This window comes from Geotrypetes seraphini, chromosome 16 (assembly GCF_902459505.1).
Source record: "Geotrypetes seraphini chromosome 16, aGeoSer1.1, whole genome shotgun sequence".
In the NCBI taxonomy this organism is placed as follows: Eukaryota; Metazoa; Chordata; class Amphibia; order Gymnophiona; family Dermophiidae; genus Geotrypetes; species Geotrypetes seraphini.
Window position 1 is genome coordinate 40637549 of NC_047099.1, and position 22370 is coordinate 40659918.

The 22370-nt window shown below is 46.4% G+C and overlaps 1 protein-coding gene across 4 annotated transcripts; it reads left to right on the top strand.

The window, feature by feature from the left end:
- The first annotated feature begins 3197 nt into the window (after positions 1-3197).
- PAQR6 (progestin and adipoQ receptor family member 6) lies at positions 3198-19138 on the top strand. Of its 4 annotated transcripts, none has more exons than XM_033924519.1 (9): positions 3198-3337; positions 3519-3826; positions 10134-10334; positions 10474-10601; positions 13462-13667; positions 14632-14758; positions 16146-16250; positions 16344-16488; positions 17417-17642. In XM_033924519.1, exons 3-9 carry the CDS (start codon positions 10284-10286, stop codon positions 17492-17494), a joined length of 840 nt encoding a protein of 279 aa, XP_033780410.1. In that variant the 5' UTR covers positions 3198-3337; positions 3519-3826; positions 10134-10283; the 3' UTR covers positions 17495-17642. The 4 variants fall into 4 exon arrangements, with proteins under 4 accessions (XP_033780410.1, XP_033780407.1, XP_033780408.1 ...); XM_033924516.1 differs by having other exon boundaries at positions 3199-3337; positions 16154-16250; positions 17417-19138; XM_033924517.1 differs by lacking the exon at positions 3519-3826 and having other exon boundaries at positions 3220-3337; positions 16154-16250; positions 17417-19138.
- Positions 19139-22370: the final 3232 nt, after the last annotated feature.

A 22370-nucleotide genomic window follows, 5' to 3' on the forward strand; every position in this document is an offset into this window, starting at 1 on the left:
CTCGCCACCTCCATCGGGAGACTAGTCTCGCATCCACCATCCCAGAATGACATGCTAATGTCCGAGCGCTCGGCTCCTACCGCAAGCATCATAGCGCAGAATGCAGCGTGTTAATCAAATGCGCGGACGGAGTAGGTGTGGCGAGTGTGGCTTCTCGTGTGCATGTCTGAATCAAAACTTGACGTGTCGATACACCTTAAATAGGAGCTTTCAAAAATTGTCTGCGGTTGAAAGGGTTATGGCACCCTGAGCCAACTTCGATGGCGGCAGCTCCTGCCCGTTCGAAGCTTATCCTTTCTCCTCTTCTCTCTCCAGCCCCGAGTCCAGCATTGCAGCCCTCTGAAGCATTATCTTGCTTTCTGGTAGCAACAGCAGACACAGCAGCCCGGGTCTTCCCTTTGCCGCCTCCGATCTCCCTCTGATGCAATTTCCTGTTCAAACCCAGCATCTGACTCTCTCGGCAGTCTCCCCTTCCTCTGTACAAATTTGGGGTTAAGAAGCCTTCGGGTATCTTGTGTAACAAACTCCCAGATCCAAAAACCCTACCTCACAAGAGTTAATGGCAGAAACAAAGGCCAGTGCCAAGAGTGTTTTTGTAGCGAGAGGTGACATATCTTTGTGCTTTTTCGATAGATTGATGGGCAAAGGTTTTGCCTTTTCACGATGAACCCAAAGATGCCAAGTTACCCAGTTTCAGGCTGGAGACTTTTGCCTAGTCTTGGCTCTTTTGTACTTGCATCTCAAAGCCGTCTGTGCATTGAAATCCATCCCATAATGCACCAGTCCAGGGTGGGCCAAAATCTCTAGCCTGGAACTGGGTAACTCTGTGAGTCCCTTTACAGGGATAGTTTGACTCTGAAAAAGAATGTGTGGGGGAAAGGAGGGACTCTCATTTTCCTGTCTCAGGGTTACTGGCTCCAGAAAAGGAGGATGGATTGAGACAGCCAGGTTTTACTTCCATTGAAAGCAATGGAAGTAGGATCCAGATGTCTAACCCAGAAATCTCAATCCGTCCTCCTTTTTCTGGAGCCATATGGTAACCCTATACTGGGTCCATCAAGCCCAGTGTCCTGTTTCCAACAGTGGCTAACCCAGGTCCCAAGTACTTGGCAGAAACCCAAAGAGTAGCAACATTCCAGAGCTCAGATTGTGGTGTCATAATGCCTCATTCCACCCATGCCTAAGAGCCAAATTTGTCAGTGATGTCACAATGGCTCGATTGTCCTATTCTTGTCTCACATATGAACATGTTGCCATACTGGGACAGACTAAAGGTCCATCAAGTCCAGTGTCCTGTTTCCAACAGTGGCTAACCCAGGTCCTATGTACCAGGTAGAAACCCAAAGAGTAGCAACATTCCAGAGCTGAGATTGTGATGTCATAAAGCTTTATTCCACCAATGCCTAAGAGCCAACCTCAGCAGTGATGTCACAATGGCAGAACCCAAAGAGTAGCAACATTTCAGAGCTGAGATTGTGATGTCATAATGCCTCATTCCACCAATGCCTAAGAGACAACCTCAGCAGTGATGTCACAATGGCAGAAACCCAAAGAGTAGCAACATTCCTGAGCTGAGATTGTGATGTCATAAAGCTTTATTCCACCAATGCCTAAGAGCCAACCTCAGCAGTGATGTCACAATAGCTTGATTGTCTTAGACTTGGCTCACATAAGAACGTAAGAATTGCCATAGTGGGACAGACCGAAGGTCCCTCAAGCCCAGTGGCTAACCCAGGTCCTATGCACCTAGCTAGATCCCACTAAGAACTCTCCAATCCAGTGAACATACCCGCCAGGTCATCCTAACCTACCAGGAAATTAGTCCCCACACTCTGGAACTCGCTTCCTGTCACTAGGCACCTCCACACTTCTCTCGAGTCTTTCAAATCTGGCCTACAAACATTTCTTTTTCATGATGCATGATCCTAAGCACGTCTCTCCTATCTGAAGACCGCAGCCCAGCTGTATCCTTCCCACACACTTTCCTATATACATTAGACTGTAGTTCTCACCCAATCCAGTGAACATACCCGCCAGGTCATCCTAACCTACCAGGAAATTAGACCCCACACTCTGGAACTCGCTTCCAGTCACTAGGCACCTCCACACTTCTCTCAAGTCTTTCAAATCTGGCCTACAAACATTTCTTTTTCATGATGCATGATCCTAAGCACTTCTCTCCTATCTGAAGACCGCAGCCCAGCTGTATCCTTCCCACACACTTTCCTATATACATTAGACTGTAGTTCTCACCCCCTTCGCCCCCCAGTCATGTCTTTGATCCCTAGATCCCTATTGAACCTAGATAGCAAGCCACCTATAAAGTCTCCAAAACCAAAAGGGAGACAAATTGGGTGTCTACGTATAATAAATTCATATAACATGGCTTCGTATATAATAACATAAGATAAACACCATGAAGTTCCAAATACAGCTCACAATTCCTAAAGAATTACATCGCATCATTCAGGAAGTTATCTGACATATTCCAAAAGTGTGCTACAGCAGTTTGTTTTTCTAAAGCATGCCCATTACAAAATCATTTCGAAGGGCTTTTCTTTTTAGGTTCCTACAAGCATAACCTTAAAAAAAAAAAAAAAAGGCTTTAAAAACAAGGAGTAAAACCAGGACTGGACTCACTTTCCCCAACTGACCTGGGTGAGATAGTGACCCTAAGCTGGTGGGAGGTAAGAAAAAAGCAAAAAGCCCAGGGTATTAGAGAAAGATACGAGGGTGAGGGAGGGGGGAAAGAGAGAGAGAGGGAGTTAGGGCATAGGACAGAAGCTCTTCTTGGCACCAGGCGGGCACCCTGACTGGCATTTGCGGCTTTTTCTCCTTTCTGTCTCGTCTCATCTTTTGTACTAAGCTCGAGGCGCCTGGCAGCCCTTGTATAACTTTTCTGATGCCGGGACTTGTTTCTTGGAATTTAAGTGTGGGAAGGAGAGCTGGAAAAGGGAGCGAAAGAGAGGGACTTCAGAGCTGCAACTATGTAGCTTTGAATCCCAAACTCCACCGCAGAGAGAAGCTGAGCTGCCCTGAGACCTTTTTTGTCCTTTTGGCAGGGAGGGGTGCAAAGTGGGGCTGGACTCCCTGAGCAAGGCAGGAATGGAGCCCAGCCACAGTTCAACACAAAGCTTCTTTATGGAGGGAAAATCTCCTGATGGTGTGGCATGAACCAGAGTCCTCCTTGTGCTGTCCCTGCCAATCAGCTAAGGGGGGAGAGGAGGCCTCTGGGCGGGAGCCAGCCTCCCTCCCTAGCATGGAATGTAATGGAGGGGGGAAAATGGGATGGTTCCTGGCACCAGCTGCCTGGACCATGGAGGACTGACACAAGCAGGTTTGGGGTTCAAACTTCTCTCTCTTTAAATTTCAGCTTCTCTCTTTCCTGTTTTTCAGATAATGCTGATTCCAAGCTCAGGCTCGGGGCAAACTGTCAGACCTCAGCAAAGAAGCCAGAATTGAATGCATCAAACGGATAACTTATGCAAGGTTCTTCTGTTGACTTTTCTCGTTTCTAGGAGGAAGTAGGGCGTGTGTGATCACTGTGAAGGAAGCATTTGCCAAGTGCAAGAGGGGGGCCCCCGTTCCAGCGCTGATGTTTCTTGCAGCGAAAAGGAAATATATCCTCAACCGACCCGGGCTAAAGTATAACATGGCCAGAAATCATGGAAAGAGGGAGAATCTCCAGGCCCTGATGACTACCACATCTTTGTAACAAGCCCAGAGACCTGGCTTTCCAGAGGGAAGATTGGACTATTTCTGAGGTTTTCAACGGCTGCCTTCTCCCCAGTACTGACTTTTCCCACTTCGGTTCCACCAATTACAGGTACCAGAATCCACAGGGAAAGGGACAAAGTCCAAGACTGGCCTTCCTGGGACCTCTAAGGCCTTTAAGGAAAATCAACCCAATACTGCTACTATTTATCATTTCTGTAGTGCTAAAAGGCGTATGCAGTGCTGTATATTTGACATGTACTATGTGGTCCCTGCTCTGAAGAGCTTACAGATAGGATGTCTAGGGATTAGGAAGTGGTTTTCATGCAGAGAGAATAATAGGATGGACATAGGTGATTTTATGGTGAGCGGGGGTTGGGCGTTGAAATCAGCCTCAAAAAAAGTGAGCTTTTAGCTTGGATTTGAGTACTGCTAGAGACGGAGTCTGACGTAATGACCCGGGCAGCCTGTTCCAGACATACGGTGCGGCAAGATAGAAGGGACGGAGTCTGGAGTTGGTAGTGAAGGAGAAGGGTACAGATAGGAGGAACTTGCCTGATGAACAGAGTTCACGGGAGGGGAGTGGGGGAGAGATATCGAGGGGCTGTGGAGTGAACGCACTCGTAGATCAGTAAAAGGAGTTTGAACCAATGAAGTGACTGGAGAAGAGGGGGTAATGCGAGAATGGATTTTGCAGGCTGGAGGGGAGAGAGATGGTTGAGCGAAAGACCCGAGAGAAGCAAGTTGCAGTTATCTAAATGCGTGGGCAAGGGTTTTGGCAGTGTGACTGAAAAGGAGAAGTTGGATTTTGGTAATATTGCAGAGGAAGAAGTGACAGGGTTTAGCTTTTTGTTGGATCTGAGCAGGGGAGAGAGAGGAGTCGAAACAGATGGCGTTCCTACGCCCACTTTGTGCCGACCCGCTGGAATCGACTGCCCCCCCCTCCCACAGATAAGATCCCTCGAAGGACTCCTCAGCTTTAATAAAGCAATAAAAATATACCCTGTTCACCTAACTCCCTCGACCGACAGATAACAAAGAAATGTATATTGATACCAGATCCTCCGTAGGTGTCGCATTAGGATAAAAACTTGTAACTGTGACAAATTTAACCTGGAAACTGTATATTGTGTATATTGACCTTTGACCCATCCTGAGCTCTTTTGGGAGGACAGAATAGAAAATGAATTAAAAAAACCAAAAGGACCCCAAAGTTGTGGATTTAATTAAATTAATTAATTGATATATTAATATATATTACTTTATATATATATATATATTTATATATTAATTTATATATTATATTTATTATTTATTATATTTATATTTATATATTAATTTCTATTCAGGTACTTTATCATATTTCCTGGTGGGCTCAAACTCTATCTAGTGTACCTGGGAGCAATGGGGGGATTAAGTGACTTGCCCAGGGTCACAAGGAGCAGGGAGGGATTTGAACCCACAACCTCAGGGTGCGTGGTCTTGGCCATAGTCCATTTTAGGTGGCGATGTTGGCCAGGCAGGCTGAGACTCGGGCCTGGGTTCCTGTCGAGATATCTGGCGTGGGAAGGTAGATCTGTGAGTCATCAGCATGGGAGGAGATCAGTGCACTGAGGAAGTGGGTATAGGAGGAAAGGAGGGGTCCGAAGACGGAGCCTTGAGGTACACCGATTGACAGTAGGGTCGCAATGGAGATCCACCATGGCGTTCACTGAAAGAGCAACGGGAGCGATAGGAAGAAAGCCCTCGCAATAACAGTTCCAGCGAAGATCGTACTCAGAATGGCCCCGGGACTTTTGGCGGCTGAGGGCGTCATTCTGAATACAATCTTCGCGCGACATGAACGCACAGTGAAGCTAAGTTTAAAATTTTTTTTTGCTTTTTCGTGTGCACTGGTTGTGTATTGTTTGTTGAACGTTTTTTTTTTTTGGAAGACTGCCGTCCGTAGGGTTTTCTGACTTTTAACACTATCCCTTAACGTTGGGCGTTCCTTAAAAGATTTCAAGCTTTGAATTTGAGCCCAACTTTCTGAGTCGGAGAGTTTTTCTCCCTGGCTTTGTTTTTCCGGAGCGGACCAGTGATAGTTCTGGAATCCTCCCTTTCTTGAGTCTTTGTACTCCGGAAGTTCTATCCTCTGCATTTTGACGTCCTTGCTTGTTTTGGAACGCTCTACCTTGGGGCTAGACACCTGAATTTTCCAGCTCTGTGGATGCCGGCGGGTGCTGGGCAAGCTGCTTCATCGGGTCCAGGAAGGGGTTAATTTGGATCGGTTGTTTTGCATCCCCAGTCGTTCTGAAATGTCGGCACCTAAGGCAACATTCCTCTCACCTGTCAGTTCCTGCACATGACAGCCACGCTCAGTAGTGCAACACACCGCTTTTCTTAACAGATTGTGTTATTTCGCAGATAATTAACTGGCTCGGAATAATTTTACCCACTTTGATCCAGAGCATAAAAGTTTTCAGTAGAGCAGAATCACTGGGAGGGACTGTCGGCTCCGGGCGGCTTTCCCGCAGAGGAGAGAATCGTGCATTCACCGTGGGCCTCATCTGGGGCAGCCTCCTTGGAGCAGCTGGGGCACGGGCAGTGTGTCTGGGAGGGAATGCATGGATGGGAGAACATCTCAGGGGAGGAGACATAGGCATCCTGGGACTGTCGGCCAAGTCTCTTCCCTGAAGAAGCCCTTTCTGGAAACGTCAATCGCTCCTCCTAAACTTACTTGCTCCACTTCATCACTTCATCATGCTTCTATTCTTTTCTCTCCTCTCTTCTACCTTCCAAAGTATTTAGATCAATGCTGTCTTGTTAAAATGTTTATTTTATTTTTATTTTTCCTCTAACTCTACTTTTCACTTCTCTATTACCCTCCAGGTACTTTAGTTAGATTGTGAGCCTTCGGGACAGTAAGGGAATTTTTCAAGTACCTTTCTTATTTCTAATCTTAATGTATATTTTCTGTAAACCGCTTAGAACCTAACGGATGGAGCGGTATATAAGAAATAAATTACATTACATTACATTACACAGTTCAGTTCTAAATAACAATAGAGTTTGCAATACATGCTTAATCTAGTATACTCGAATATAAACCCATCCGAATATAAACCTCTAAAAAGGGGGGGGGGGGGAAAGTTGACTCGAACATAAATCAAACTCAGAGCAGTTTCGCGAGGTTAGTGGGCAGGAGCATAGCAGGATCGCTCTTGCCCTGGCTGGACCAGCGGGGCTTAAGGTAGGGCCGGGGAGAGGCCTGTGATGGGTCTGGGAGGAGGAGGACTGGAATATAAACCGAGACCCCCATTTTTGAGCCCCCCAAATCTAGGTTTATATTTGAGTTTATACAGTGCTGCTTTGGTGTCTGAAATTAATGGAAGAAAAACAGGGCAAATTGTTCACAGGGCCAGTTTGTGGTTCATTATCCATAGGCCCACATCGGTTTAAGACAGGGGTGTCAAAGTCCGTCCTCGAGGGCCGCAATCCGGTCGGGTTTTCAGGATTTCCCCAATGAATACGCATGAGATCTATTAGCATACAATGAAAGCAGTGCATGCAAATAGACCTCACGTATATTCATTGGGGAGATCCTGAAAACCCGACTGGATGGCGGCCCTGGAGGAGGGACTTTGACGCCTCTGGTTTAAGAGAAACAGAGCTTTAGGCTGTGGCATCACATGTCACTGGGTAGAGAGCATCCGTTTTCTCAGAGTTACTATCACTGCTCCGTGTTGGCATAAGATCTGAATCTGACTGGGGGGAAAGACAGGCCTGCAATAGCATCTTCTCAAGTAGTCAGGGCTGGTTCACGTGATAAGAGTTTCATATCCTGTTATGCTATTAAAATGTTTTTATTGTGCATTGTAATGTACCATACTTTGTATTGTAATCTGAATATTTACTGTATATTTCTTGATACTTTTTGTTTCATTTCATATCATTGAAACGAAAAGTGTCAAGAAAAGTGTGGAATAACGTGTAAGTTTCATGGCTTCCACATCATTCTCTTCTTGGCTGGGCTGAGAACTTTTCAGCGGCCCCTTGCATTGTGATGTCATAATGCCTCATTCCACCAATGTCTGAGAGGCAACCTCATCAGTGATGTCACAATGGTTTGGTTTCCCATTTACTAAATGCGTTTGCCTCATTGACCTGAAAAGTGTGGAATGGCTTGTAAGTTTCATGGCTGGGCTGAGAACTTTTAAGCGGCCCCATGGATTGTGATGTCATAATGCCTCATTCCACCAATGTCTGAGAGGCAACCTCATCAGTGATGTCACAATGGTTTGGTTTCCCATTTACTAAATGCGTTTGCCTCATTGACCTGAAAAGTGTGGAATGGCTTGTAAGTTTCATGGCTGGGCTGAGAACTTTTAAGCGGCCCCATGGATTGTGATGTCATAATGCCTCATTCCACCAATGTCTGAGAGGCAACCTCATCAGTGATGTCACAATGGTTTGGTTTCCCATTTACTAAATTCGTTTGCCTCATTAACCTGAAAAGTGTCAAGAAAAGTGTGGAATGGCTTGTAGGTTTCATGGCTCCACATCATTCTCTTCGTGGCTGGGCTGAGAACTTTTCAGCGGCCCCTCGGATTGTGATGTCATAATGCCTCATTCCATCATTGCCTAAAAGCCATCCTCATCGGTGATGTCACAATGGCTTGGTTTCCCAGTGTCAAGAAAAGTGTGGAATGGCTTGTAGGTTTCATGGCTCCACATCATTCTCTTCTTGGCTGAGAACTTTTCAGCAGACCCTCATAAGTCAGTCAATAAGTAAATCAATGCAGAGGGGACAGATTGGGCCAGTCCTGCTTTTATTCCAGTGCATGCAGGGAATTATCATTCGGATTTCCAAATTGAGGACCTAAAGGCAGTGGTTCTCAAACCTGTCCAGTTAGGTTTTCTGCATATCCACACTGAATATGTATGAGAGAAATTTGCATGCAGTGTATGGAAATCAATCTCATGAATATGTGGTAGTGGATATCCAGAAAACCTGACTGGCTGAGATTCCTCCGGGACAGGTTTAGGAACTACTGCTCTAAGGGCAGCAGGAACTACATGTCCCTGCACGCACTGGGGTAAAACCCGGCCTGGCCATGGAGCAGCTGGCTCAGCTTGATTCTAACTGTAGTCACGACATATTTAGGGCCAGGTTAAAAACCGGCTCTATTCTATAGAAAGCGTTCTGGGTTGAGCATCGTTTATAGAATAATCACCCAGCGCTGTTTCCCACGTGCGACTCTGGGCGCTAGGAGCTACGCCTTCCAAAACCCGATGGAATTCCAGGCGCCCAAAGTTCTGGAATGTCCCTGACCTGGCCAGCCAAAGCCACACCCCCTTTCGGGAAGCACAGTGAGGGAATTAAGCACCCGGTGTTTAAGAATAGCAGGTGAACACGTAAATCCCAGTAGGTTAACTTCCATCTATTGATCGCTAGCGGCTCAGGGTTTTATTTGGCTTTTGAGGGTGTTTATTATGATGTTGTGTTGTGTAAGTCGATAGCAATACCCCCTGACATGAAAGTTGAATGGAAGCTTCTAGTCCGCTGCTAATGACTGGGGGAGTCAGTTCTGAGCGGTTTTGCAAGAGCTTCAATAACGGTGTTACAATACATGAGTTAAAGATGGTATATCTTATTTATTTATACCATCGATGTATATATACTGTTATTATAAATGTCCTTTTACTAAGGCATGCCTCGAACTATTATGGCTTTGGCGGTATACAAGAATAAATTATTATTATTATTATTCTAAGGATGCGTCAGCTTTTAGCATGTGGTAAGTCGGCTAACATGCCTTAGTAAAAATGCCTTATATCAGTGGTCTCAAACTCGCGGCCCGGGGGCCACATGCGGCCCGCCAGGCCCTATTTTGAGGCCCTCGGTATGTTTATCATCATCACAAAAGTAAAATAAAACAGTTTCTTGATCATATGTCTCTTTAGCTATAAATTACAATATTATTATTAAAACTTAGCCAAAAGGAAAGATTTATAAAGTATAAAGAGTTTTACCTCATTTCTTTAATAAGACATTAACTATTTTTTTCTGCGGCCCTCCAAGTACCTACAAATCCAAAATGTGGCCCTGCAAAGGGTTTGAGTTGGAGACCACTGCCTTATATCATATATTCATCTTTCTTTCTATTATTTGTGAGCCCACCCTTTTGTGTTCCAAGTGTGTGTGTGTGTGGGGGGGGATGGGGGGGGTAGTCTGATGTTTCCTTCACGTTGCTATTCCCCCCCTAAATATTTCTTTATTTGCTAAAGTGTTCTCTGAAGAGTATCGTCTCCATTCCGCCGCATTGGGGCTATCCCCGAGAACATTCTTTTCCTGACGCTTTTGTATTTGATGTATCTCCCCCCCCTCCCCCAATGTTGCACGCGGTCGTTGTTAAGGGCTCCTTCTGGTATTCCAGGGCGCATGCTGGACTGCGGTCGGAGGCTCCGGGACGGGGAGTGAGGAAGAACGTGGGGACAAGAAGGAGTTCCGATCCTGGCCGGGCCACGGCTTCCACGTCTGGGACCGGCCAGAAGGGAGCCAAAGGCACCGCCCGCCCCCCCCCAGCATGCTGACTGTGAAATTACCGCAGCTCCTGAACATTCACCAGGTGCCTCAGGTATATGCTTGCTCAGCTGTATCCACCCCTTGAGGGCTGCAAACCGGCTTTAAAAACGTGCCCAACGGGAATCGGGGGGTGACGCAGAAGGTCCGCATCCCAGGTCACTTTTAATCGTTTGACCCCCCCCCCCCTGCAGGTTTTCAGGACGGATGGCATTATTTCTGGCTACCGTCATCCGAAGAGCTCTGCCTTGGACTGTATCCTGAGCTCCTTCCGAATGACCAATGAGACCCTGAACATCTGGACGCACTTTCTCCCAACCTGGTAGGTGGTGCTGTAAAATGCGGGCTGCCTGACGGTGACAGGTCCAAAGCGCGCAAGACAATCGCGTGCGGACAAAATCGCGCAGACTAACTCAGCGCTAAGACCATGGCGCTCACAGACAATTGCGCTAAAGACAATTGCGCGCCACGATATCTCCGCGCAAGACAATTTAGCGCAAGATAACTCGGCGCAATGACAGTTCGGCGCGCCACTAGAGGCCGCTTGCCGACCGAAGGACGCGCGCACGTACAGCACGTTAACACGTCATGTCCTGCGCTCACGTGTCTTAGCGCTCAATTGTCTTCCGCTCATTTGTCTCGCGCTGAGTTGTCTGCGCGCGATTGTCTTGCGCGCAATTGTCTATGAACCCTGCCTGACATTGGGATCTAAGAACCAGGGCATTCGGACCCGGCCTTTCAGCTTCTTCCTTTCTTTATGCCCTGGACGTTGCTCAAAGCCTGAGCGATCATGATTAATCATCACTAGTTTGAACTGAGAGAGACTATTTCAAATATTAAGCAGTTCGGGGGGGGGGGGGGAGTTCCCCCAGCTTTCTTTTTTTTTTTTTTAATATCTTTATTCATTTTCAAAAAATTACAACAAGTGTACAACAATCATTCAGAAAGACCTTAAATCATCACTTGACATTCTTATTTATATTATTCCAAATAAATAATTATATAAAGAAACCCATCCCACCCTCCCAGATACCAATTTATGTTACTTCAAATAAATTCTTATATAAGAAGCCCCCCCCCACCCACCCATATACTAATTAATAACAATTGTCAATTATAATCCTTCAAAATCCCACCCCCTTATCTATTTTGGTGTTTAAGATGTCTGATCATTAGAATAAATCGCCAATGGTCCCCAAATCTTTTTAAAGTTATTATAATTACCCTGTTGCAATGCAAATACCCTTTCCATCTTATAAATATGGCACACTGAATTCCACCAAAAAGTATAACTTAATTTAGTATAATCTTTCCAATTCCCTGTAATCTGCTGAATGGCAACCCCTGTTAATATTAATAAAAGTTTATTATTATTCGCTTAAATTTGGCTTTTAAATCTCATTGAAGTTCCAAATAATATAGTGTCATATGAAAGGGCAACATGATTTTCCAACAACGAATTACTTTAAAAGTAATCTCTCTGTAATAATATTTCTGGCTGAGGTCCACTCTGGTTTTGCCCAATTGCATGCATGGAAATGTAGTTCTGATTGTCTTATGCCAAGTAGGACTACAACCCCCTGCATGCAATGGGAGAAAACCCAAGGCTGAGTTGGCCACCCTCACATTCAGTGATTCCGGATTTTCAAAACTGTGTATGGCCATATAGGTCCTGATTCCATAAACAGCGCCGGTTGACGTGGTTGTCAGCTGCCAGGTGTCGCATATAGAATCAGGCTTAGCAGGGTCAAGGCATCCTTGTGGGATGTGCCAGGGTTTTCCTGGCCTCTAAAACAGACGCCTAGTGACACTTCAGTCAATCATGCCTATTCTCCGCCCCCCCTAACCACACCCACTTTTCAGGTGCATCAACATAGGTATTACACGTGCAACTTAAATTAATCATTTTAAAATTTTGTTTTAAATCGTTTCTAATGGCGTGGCCAATTACCACAATGGCCCATCAAAAGCACGCTGGATTTTGGCGCGCTGACAATCCTGTGGCGACATTTGCGTGCAGGACATATGCGCATCGCCGCTTTTAAGCCTTTCCGTTAGCGCTGTGAGGGGGGAACCCCCCACTACATTCACAAGTCCTCACGCTCCCATTGGGGGGAAGGGATGGGGGGAAACCCCCCCACTACACTGAAAACTCCTGTTTCCTTTCCATTTTTACTGTTGGGGAGTTTTCAGCGTACTTGGGGGGGGTCTCCCAACCCCCCCGAACAGGAGCGCGAGTACTTATAAATGTAGTGGGGGGGGGGGGGGGTCCTCACAGCACTAATGGAAAGCGGCAGAAGAGGTGGCGTGCAAATGTCCTGCACACAAATGTACTGTGAAGACTTTCAGTCTCTTGTCACCAGAGCTGAGTTTGTGGCGCAGTGGTTAAAGCTACAGCCTCCGCGCCCTGGGGTTGTGGGTTCAAACCCATGCTGCTCCTTGTGACCCTGGGCAAGTCACTTAATCCCCCAGTGCCCCAGGTACATTAGACAGATTGTGAAAAGTTTCAGCCTCTGGTAACCAGAGCTGGTATTGTGACATCATAATGCCTCATTCCACCAATAAGAGCCAACCTCATCAGTGATGTCACAATGGCTTCATTGTCCTTTACTTGGCTCATTTTACTCCATTTTGATTTCTGGAGTGGCGCAGTGGTTAAAGCTACAGCCTCGGCACCCTGAGGTTGTGGGTTCAAATCCTATGCTGTTCCTTGTGACCCTGGGCAAGTCACTTAATCCCCCCATTGCCACAGGCACATTAGAGAGATTTTGAGCCCACTGGGATAGACATGGCAAAACGCTTGAGTACCTGATGTAAACCACTTAGGCTATAAATGGTATATAAATATATTTATCTTTAAGTTTATTTAGGATCTGATATACCATTGACCTAAGCCAATTAATAAACCAATTAAGTTGCACACAGAATTCAGTTAGGCATCCTTGATTAGGGCGTCTAGCATAGGGTTACCCTATGGCTCCAGAAGTAAAACCCGGATGTGTCAATCCGCCCTCCTTTTTCTGGAGCCATATGGCCTAACCTGGGCACAGTTTGTAGGATTTCTTCCCTTCTGTTTCATCTAGGCCCATTTCAGAGGGTGACCGCGCTGGCTTAGATCGCCATGGACCTGGGTCCTAGACGTCACTTGACCTCTACCCTCTGCTGTTCCGGCCTCTCCATAGGTACTTTCTGTGGAGGTTCCTGGTCCTTTCCACGTCTCTGGATTTCTGCACTGACCCTTACAACTGGCCTCTCCTGCTGTACCTGCTGGTGATCTGCCTGTATCCCTTCACGTCCAGCTGTGCTCATACGTTCAGCACCATGTCCCCGCATGCCTGTCACTTCTGCTACTTCCTGGACTACGGAGCCCTCAGCCTCTACAGCCTGGGTAGGTTGGCAACTCCAGGACTGAGGGCAGGATGCACAAAGCTCCGTCCACCTGGGTCGGGAGCGATTTACTTTTTCCGGGGCCTATGCTCACACAAATGGCCTGCAAATCAAATGCATGCTATTTGTGTGGAGTGGCCTGGTAACAGAGGGGTGCAGTTGTGCCTGGCCTCCTGCCTGCAGCCATCGTTCTCCCTCCCTCGTCCCGGCCGATGGCGGCTCTGGAGCCGCGATCGGCTGGGAGCCGACGGAGGGGAGAGCCGTCAGGGGAAAAACCGCAGTCAGCCGATCGCGGCTTTGGGGCTGGCAAGGAGAAGCCGTGAACCAGCTAAGCCGGCAGTTACCACTCTCTCCTCCGCCGGCTCTCAGCTGATCGTGGCTCTGGAGCCGCGATCAGCTGGGCAGAGGGAAGGAGAAAGGCGGCTAGCTGCAGGCTTTATTTTTAGAGGGACACAGTTGATGTGCATATGTTGTGTGAGTGGGGGGGAGGCGTTCCCTTTTGTGCATCACAAGGGAGAGCTCGTAAAAATACTAATGTGCTCTTTGTAATAGGGTTCTTGGTGGCTGCTATGAGAATCGGTTCCTGGTAGTTAAAGGGCTAAAGAGAAATAGCGAAAAAGGCACCACGGGCCACAGATCAGACATGCTCAACGGTGCCCAAGTTACCCAGTTCCAAGAGGGAGACGTTTTGGCCTGTCCTGGCTTTGAACTTGCATTATTATGTTAACCGCTTAGAAATTAGATTAAGCGGTCAAACAAATATTTTAAGAAACTTGAAACTTGAAACATATCAGAGCAGCGTGGGATCTGTAGACCAGTACTGCAGGTACCATAATGCATCGGCATGAGGGTGTCGGAAATCCAGGACTGGCCAAAAATCTCCTCCCTGGAACTGGATAACTTGGCAGCTCTGTATGTCACTGAAACCTGCAGACTGCATTAATATCTGGCGACTTGTTCCTTAGGCTGTGCCTTCACATACAGCGCCTACATCATGCCCGACCGCTGGATTAACTCCCCACTGCACCTGCACTTCACACAGCTGGCCACCCTGAACTCTTTCATCTGCACTGCGCTCTCCTGCTATTCCCGGTAAGGAAATTCTTCATCACAATCTCAGAGATATGTCACTTCCAGAAACCACAAGGGTATGGGTGTAGTGTTACTGACTAGCTCCAGATTTTCCCAACAGGCTGATCCAGCCCTGGATTTACCCCCATTGCATGCAGGGACTTGTAGTTCAGATATTTCTATTACATGATTTCAAGTCCTAGGCATGGGGCTGAGCTCCAAAATAAATGCTGGGTCTTTGCAGGCTGGATGACATTTTTAATTGCATCAACACAAGCTTCCTTCAGGGGAATGTGCGAGAGACCTTTAGAGAATCCAGAAATGTCCAGGGTGACCCTGAGTGGTTACTCAGAACTTTGATAGCTGTGCACCTCTGTGGGATTATTTAGGCTCTGTGGTCGGACTCAGAGCCGCCATGTTAGCTTGTTTCTTAATCCTGTCCTGGGGGACTCCCAGCCAGTCGGGGTTTCAAAATATCCCTAATGAATATGCATGAGGCAGATTTGCCGATAAAGCAGGTGGTGGGCATGCAAATCTCTTTTATGCATATTCATTAGGGATATCTTGAAACCCCGACTGGCTGGGGGTCCCCCAGAACAGGCCTAAGAACCACTGATGTAAATCTCCATCACCCAATGGAAGTCAAACCCTGATGTCTTAATCTGTCCTCCTTTTTCTGGAGCCGAATGGTAACCCTGTGCATTACATGATTGTTTCAGAGATGCCAAGTAAAGTTGCCTCGTTCTAGACTGGAGCTCTTGGAACAGTTCTGGATTAATGACCACCCCATCCTGGTGCATTATGGGATTTGCAGCACTGATTTCCATGGAAAGGATCAGGCACGACAAATCCCACACTGCTTTGGGATGTAAGTTATAAACTAAGTACTGGCCAAAAGGTCTCCAGCCTGGTACTGGCTAACTTGGCATGTCTGTTGTTCTGGGATGGGGGTGATTTGGGGATAATAATCCTGACTGTTGAGCTTACTTCTGAAATCTTTGGAGATGGAGGTGAGAGGCTGGAAAGATAATAGGGGGGGGGGGGGGGTTTGAAAAACTACAGAGATAAACTTCCTGTGATGTCATAATGCCTCATTCCATCAATGCCCAAGAGCCAACTTCATCAGTGATGTCACAATGGCTTGACTGTCCTATAATTGGCTCATATAAGAGCATAAGAAGTGCCTTAACTGGGTCAGACCAATGGTCCGTCTTCACGGAGGCCAATCCAAGTCACAAGTACCTGGCAAAAACCCAAAGAGTAGCAGCATCATTCCATGCCACCGATCCATGATAGTAAAAATGATAAATAGTCGTAAAAGTGATCCCTGACTGTGGTCTGCTATGACTAATCGGCTGAAAGCCCTTCTTCGTTCTGTGGCTTCATGCGTCCATCTCTTTCTTCTGAGATCTGTAGATTCCTGGAACTGGAAGCCCCAAAGCTCAGCAAAGTCCTTCGCACGGCAGCCTTTGTCCACCCCTTCATATTTGACAACGTTCCCCTCTTATATCGGGTAAGTCGCTCTACTCCTGAGCGCAATTTCCACGCCGATCCACGGCCCCCCCCCCCCTCCCAGTGTAAGAGTTTTGCTTTCTCCGCCTTGCAGTTGCTGTTCTGTTGGGGCGACGGGTGCGCCTGGAACGCTGCCATCCCTCTGCACTTCCATCACCTCTTCTTCGCCTTTCTCGCCGGCTTCCTCTTCGCCTCCCATTTACCTGAACGCCTGGCGCCTGGACGTTTCGATTATGTGGGTAAGAACTTTATTCCTGGTCTCCACCTCTACGAACCAAGGGATGGAAAGGAAGCGTCGAGAGCAGCGCGGCTCCCTGCGCTAATAACCGCTATCACGGTTTAGGAAAAAAAAAGGGGGGGGGGTAGTTTCTGCTTTATTATAAGTCTAATTGTTTTAGGTTTTACTGTCAATAGCTATTACTGATTTGATGTTTAGTGTAGCCCATCGAGACAGGCAGGTAGTTAAGGGGGGGGGCAGTGAGAGTAGAGGACCATTGGTTTTCCCGCTGGGAGGTCGCGTTGAGATTGGGTGGGAAGGGGGTCGGCGTCACGGGGGCGAGGCTTTAAAGCCAGGACCTTGGAGGACCCGGCATTTCCCACCCACCCGCCCGTGATGGTGGCTCGGGAGGGCGGTTCTCCCGAGCTAAGGGATGCTGGGGCTCATCCGGCGATGAGCGGTGGGCCGGCCGGGAGCCTTGCCTTGGGGTCAGGTGACCCAGTTAAAGGGGCATGTGGTCATACGAACCCTCAGACTCTTGCTGCTGTGGTGGGGTCAGGGGTAATATAATGATATGTATCTGATAGCTCGGGAGGAGCTTGGTTTGGTTAATTCATGTTAATATTATGTTAATAATGTTATTTGTTATCGTGATCAATAAACAGAGCTGCGGCTATATTCACCATATTTAGAGACTGCGTGCTATTTTTAATAGAAGGGGTATCAGGGTGCGTGGTTGGGCGACTATCCAGATCCCGATGTTAATGATTGTATCAGTTTTTCCTATTTTAAATGTTTTTAGAGATTTTAAGTTGTATGTTTTTGTGAGTTATTTGATCATGTCTGCTGTATTGTTACCCACTTAGAGGCTATAAGTAACATAAGATTATACTTATAGACCGCGTTACCAAAAAGTTCTATAATTGGTTGTCCCAAACTCTGTTTCCTAGGTCACAGCCACCAGCTCTTCCATGTCTGCGCCGTGTTGGGCACGCATTTCCAGCTGGAAGCCATTCTGGTGGACATGAGCTCCCGCAAGCCCTGGCTCACCTCACACACCCCGCCGGCCACCCTGCTTGGCACATTGGGCGTTGTGGGTGCCGCCGTGCTGGGAAATCTTGCCATCATCGGGCTCTTCGCTAGAATCCTGCTCTGGTCCCCCAGAGCCACCTCCATTCTCCAGAGCACAGCGTCCGAGGGGACCAAGTTGAAGGAATAGCGGCACGTCAGACCTTGAGGCAGAGGATGTGGCACAGTTTGGTTAGGTTTTCCTGAATGGGACGGGAAGAGGATGGAGTTGGTCAAGTAATATATTACTAAGAAACTTCTTGTGGTTTATTGTAATAACAAAACAGCGAATAGACAATGCATTTAAATCTGAGAGGAAAGTATGCAAAGTGTAAAAGGAAAGTAATAGTAGCAGTAATATATTACTGGCAACATTTCGCTAGTAATATATTACTTTGAAAAGTATGAGCAAAAGTAATATATTACAAGTAAAAGTAACATATTACTTTGAAAAGGTATGAGCAAAAGTAATATATTACCGGTAAAAGTAATATATTACTTTGAAAAGTATGAGCAAAAGTAAGATATTACCAGCAAAAGTAATATATTACTTTGAAAATATGAGCAAAAGTAAGATATTACCAGCAAAAGTAATATATTACTTTGAAAAAGTATGAGTAAAAGTAATATATTACCTGTAAACGTAATATATTACTTTGAAAAAGTATGAGTAAAAGTAATATATTACCAGTAATATATTGTGCCAACTCTGGAAGGGGAGGCCCTTCTCTTCAAACTTCACCTCGTTCCTGGCAGCCGTTCGCTTTACTTTCATTCATGACTATTTCCCTCCGGTGCGGTGGGGGGCAGAACTGTCAAATACATTTTGCAAAATTCAGGGCCTCCGTGTAGAATTGCTGTCTGCATTCTTGGACGCTGGCGTTGTCTTTAGGGATATTTTGCAACTAATGAGGCCGCTGGGGGTATCATGGATTGCATTAGCCTTGAATTTCCTGAGGCTGAAGGGTGGGGAGGGGGGGGTCACAATTGGGGTGTCATCATTATTATTTTTGCTCCAGGATGCCCCCCTCCATCTTTGATGGGGGGGGGGGAACCCCTGGTTCATGCTGATGTTTCTCAGTGCACTTAACGTTCTGTTTACACAGTTGGTGTCGATTTGCCAAACCTAAAAGCCCCTTTCATCTTGAAAGGATTTGGTCAGTTCATGTCTTTTCTATGTTGTGAATGAAAGAGAGAGAGAGAGAGAGAAAAAGAGCCTTTGTCTAGATTTTGGATCAGCCCTGATCGTTCTAGGAGAGACAGAAAGCACCGTTTCAGAACCACTAGTTCTGGCATGAAAGTGGGACAGGAGGGACGGGTAAAACCAGGCGTGGCTTAGCCTGTCCTCTGACTCGGAGTCAGCTGGTTCCTTCCCCCACCCCCCCATTTGTCCTTTCACCGGGGACATGCGCTCGGTTTGGTTCAAGCCACAAAAACAACAACGAAGGAGACCAGATGGTGTTCACGATCGTGTTTCGGCCTCAAAAGACCTGCCTCAGGAGTCTTGCTATTGAATGATAAAACCATAGATATGTAAATCCATATATCCAAATATTGCAATTAGACTCTTTTAAAACACCAAAATAAAAGCTGGCGAAAACGCATAAAGCTCCTGACTAATGATTTCTAATGAGGATGGGCCATAAGTATTACTAATGAATCTTGCTGTACAGGCTGCATCTCTTCAGAAGTACAACGGACAGGTCTGCCCTGCTCTGCTAATCTTTCATAGGGGTTTAAAGCAACTTTCAGAGGTCAGTGGGGTTTTTTTTCTTTTGAACCCTCGGTGCAGCGAAGGTAACTGTTTTGGGTTGTGAGATGAACTTGTGATGAATACTGGGATCTCCTGGGAAAAGAGAGAAAACCAGTCCAGAACTAGCTCAGCCTATCTCAATGACCCGAGACCTTCTAGTTTCCTGCCAGGCTATGACATCATAAAGCAGTTTCCTGGTATTTGAGTGATGATGTCATAGGATTTGGGTGAAGTAGAAGAGGACGAGGGAAGGCAGCATGTGACTGCACTGTGGTTTGCCATCAGTGGGCTGAGCAGATATGATCTGGGGAGTCCGGCTTTAGTGACTGGCATGGGGCGTCTCTTTATGAGGCGTAGCACCGGGGCATAGAAGTACAGAGTATGTTTGGAAGATGGACTGAGTGAGACGGTAGTGAAGGAGGAAACAAAACTAGTTCAAACGGAGTACCAGACACTTCCCTGGAGCCTAGAGTTATTTAAGATTTTTTAAGATTATTTAAGATTGTTTCCTGGTTTTCCAATTTCAGGTGCTTCTACAGGGAGTTTCATGTTCTCATAGCTGTAACGTTGTCCAGTTCAGGAGTGAATCTAAACCAAATGGTCTCCAATTAAATAGTCATTAACTTTGAAAAGAAAGTTTAACCTTAAATTCTCATACACTCAGAATTGTGTAATTCAGCCTAGGACCAAAACCTCAACAGCCGCATCCACCACCCAGTCACTGTGTATGGAATATTTTACAAATGCTTTATATCATTTGAAAAAGGTTTCAATTTATAAATGAATAAACATTTGCAAACAATTTTTAAAAAGAGCTTGTGACTTAACTTATCAAGTCTCACGGGTCCCGACGTGGACCGCGTTTCGTGGAACTTTTTCAAGGAACCCACAAGGGCTTCGAGCTGAGTCGGTCCAGCGGATGGCCACTAGGATGGTCTCCGGACTCAAGGGTCTCTCATACGAAGAAAGACTGGGCAAATTACAGCTCTACACTCTAGAGGAGGGCAGGGAAAGGGGAGACATGATTGAGACATTTAAGTACATCACAGGTCGTGTCGAGGTGGAAAACGACATATTCTTTCCCAAGGGACCCTCGATCACAAGGGGGCACCCGCTCAAACTCAGAGGAGGGAAATTTAATGGTGACACCAGGAAGTATTTCTTCACGGAAAGAGTGGTGGATCACTGGAACAAACTTCCGGTGCAGGTGGTCAAGGCCACCAGCGTTCTCGACTTTAAGAATAAATGGGACATCCACGTGGGGTCCCTACGAGGGTCGAGTTAAGGTACTAGGTCATTAGCACTCAGACCTAATGGGGTGGGCAGACTTGATGGGCTGTGGCCCTTTTCTGCCGTCATCTTTCTATGTTTCTAAGGGAGTTGAAATGGTGCTCCAGTGTCACACATTAAGGGTAATGCTTTAAAGTGCACCGTGCCATTCCACCAAGCAAGTAAGAAAAAAATACTTAAGAAAATATTGGTATAAAATAGCAGAAAGCATTCAAAACACACTTAGGGTTTCAAATAAATAAGCACAAGGCAACGACGAGAAGGTACCTATCGTATCAGCAAAATTCAGCGTGGAACTGCCTAACAGAAGGGAGGAGCCTGCATGCTTAGAACGCTGTGACTATGGATGACCGTATGGAACGCAGCTGAGCTTGATTGAACTGCCAATAAAAGATGTCGAAGAGAAGGAGGCGGGATTTATAAAAACAGGGCGGAGTGTATTAAGTTTGGAAAAATCAGTCTCTGCCCCCTCCTCCGTAATATGCGTGCCAAATCTCCAAAATTGAAAACTGAAAATCATCGGCCAGGTGATTGGCCTCCGTCCAGTGTCGGACCAGTGGTGCATCTACTTTGCCCAGACGTATTTGGCCGAGATGTTCAGAATGGGTCTGGATGTTTGGTCTATGTCGTATAGAGCAGTGGTTCCCAACCCTGTCCTGGAGGACCACCAGGCCAGTCGGGTTTTCAGGATGCCCCTAATGAATATACATGGAGCAGATTTGCATGCCTGGCACCTCCATTAAATGCAGATCTCTCCCATGAATATTCATTAGGGCTAACCTGAAAACCCGACTGGCCTGGTGGTCCTCCAGGACAGGGTTGGGAACCACTGGTATAGAGTGCGAGGGCACTGTATGATATCAACGAGCAATCCGAGGGCACGTGTGCTTTCTTTTTAACCCAATCTGGTACTGACAAAATTTACATGGCCACTTTGTTGAACTGGACTAACTGGAAGTTCGCTGAGTCGGGATTTAGAACATGAGAATTTCCATCTCCGGATCAGACCCTGGGTCCATCAAGTCTGGCGATCCGCACACGCGCAGGCCCCGCCAGGTGTACCCTGGCCTAGTTTTAGTCCCCATATCACCGTATGCTTCTCAAGGGAGACGTGCATCTAATTTACCCTTACCCGTAAGATTAGCGAGGGCTGTAGCGCACGAGCTGAAAAATTACCGCCTGCTTAAAAGGAGGCGGAAGCGGCTGGCGCACACGGCGTTTTAATTTATAAGATTTTATTGAAAGAATATACAAGTATAGAAAAATATAATACAAATTAAACTCGTAACAATTATATTCTTAAAAGTATTCTTCCTCCAAAATATATTTCCATCTTGTCTACAATAAACCTTAATCCATTCTCAAGTTCAAACCCCCTTTTTGTAAAAAGTGTTGTTTTAAATTGGGCCCTTTTGAAAAGGCAAATTTTGAAAAATGGAGTGATAATTGCCTAATGTTCCAGTGCTTTTTAATAAAGTGTGACCCTGGCAGAACGCACACAGTGGAATCTTCCCTTTCCTGTTGCTGAGCGATGGGTGTTCTGGGATACCCTTGTGGGTTCCTTAAAAAAGTGATGGGTGACACGCTGAAAAGACCGCCAAAGCGGTCTTTTCAGCGTGTCACCCATCGCTATTTGTCCAAGGCTTTTCTTTTGATATTTCTCCTTTTTATCAAAATGGACCCCTGATGAAGGTTGTCCGAAACACGGACCGTGTTGGGTCCCTTGCCTGGTAAAAGGTTTTTAATTAAAGATTCACCTGTCACAATAAAGTCTGCCTGCATCGTGTACAAAG

What these genes read in the sequence shown, in the direction of transcription:
- PAQR6 (XM_033924516.1), top strand. Translation starts at nt 10,284, where the DNA reads ATGCTGACTGTGAAATTACCGCAGCTCCTGAACATTCACCAGGTGCCT. An exon ending in ACATTCACCAGGTGCCTCAG is followed by an intron (nt 10,335 to 10,473) that starts GTATATGCTTGC and finishes CCCCCCCTGCAG; the next exon opens with GTTTTCAGGACGGATGGCAT. An exon ending in CCTCAGCCTCTACAGCCTGG is followed by an intron (nt 13,668 to 14,631) that starts GTAGGTTGGCAA and finishes CTTGTTCCTTAG; the next exon opens with GCTGTGCCTTCACATACAGC.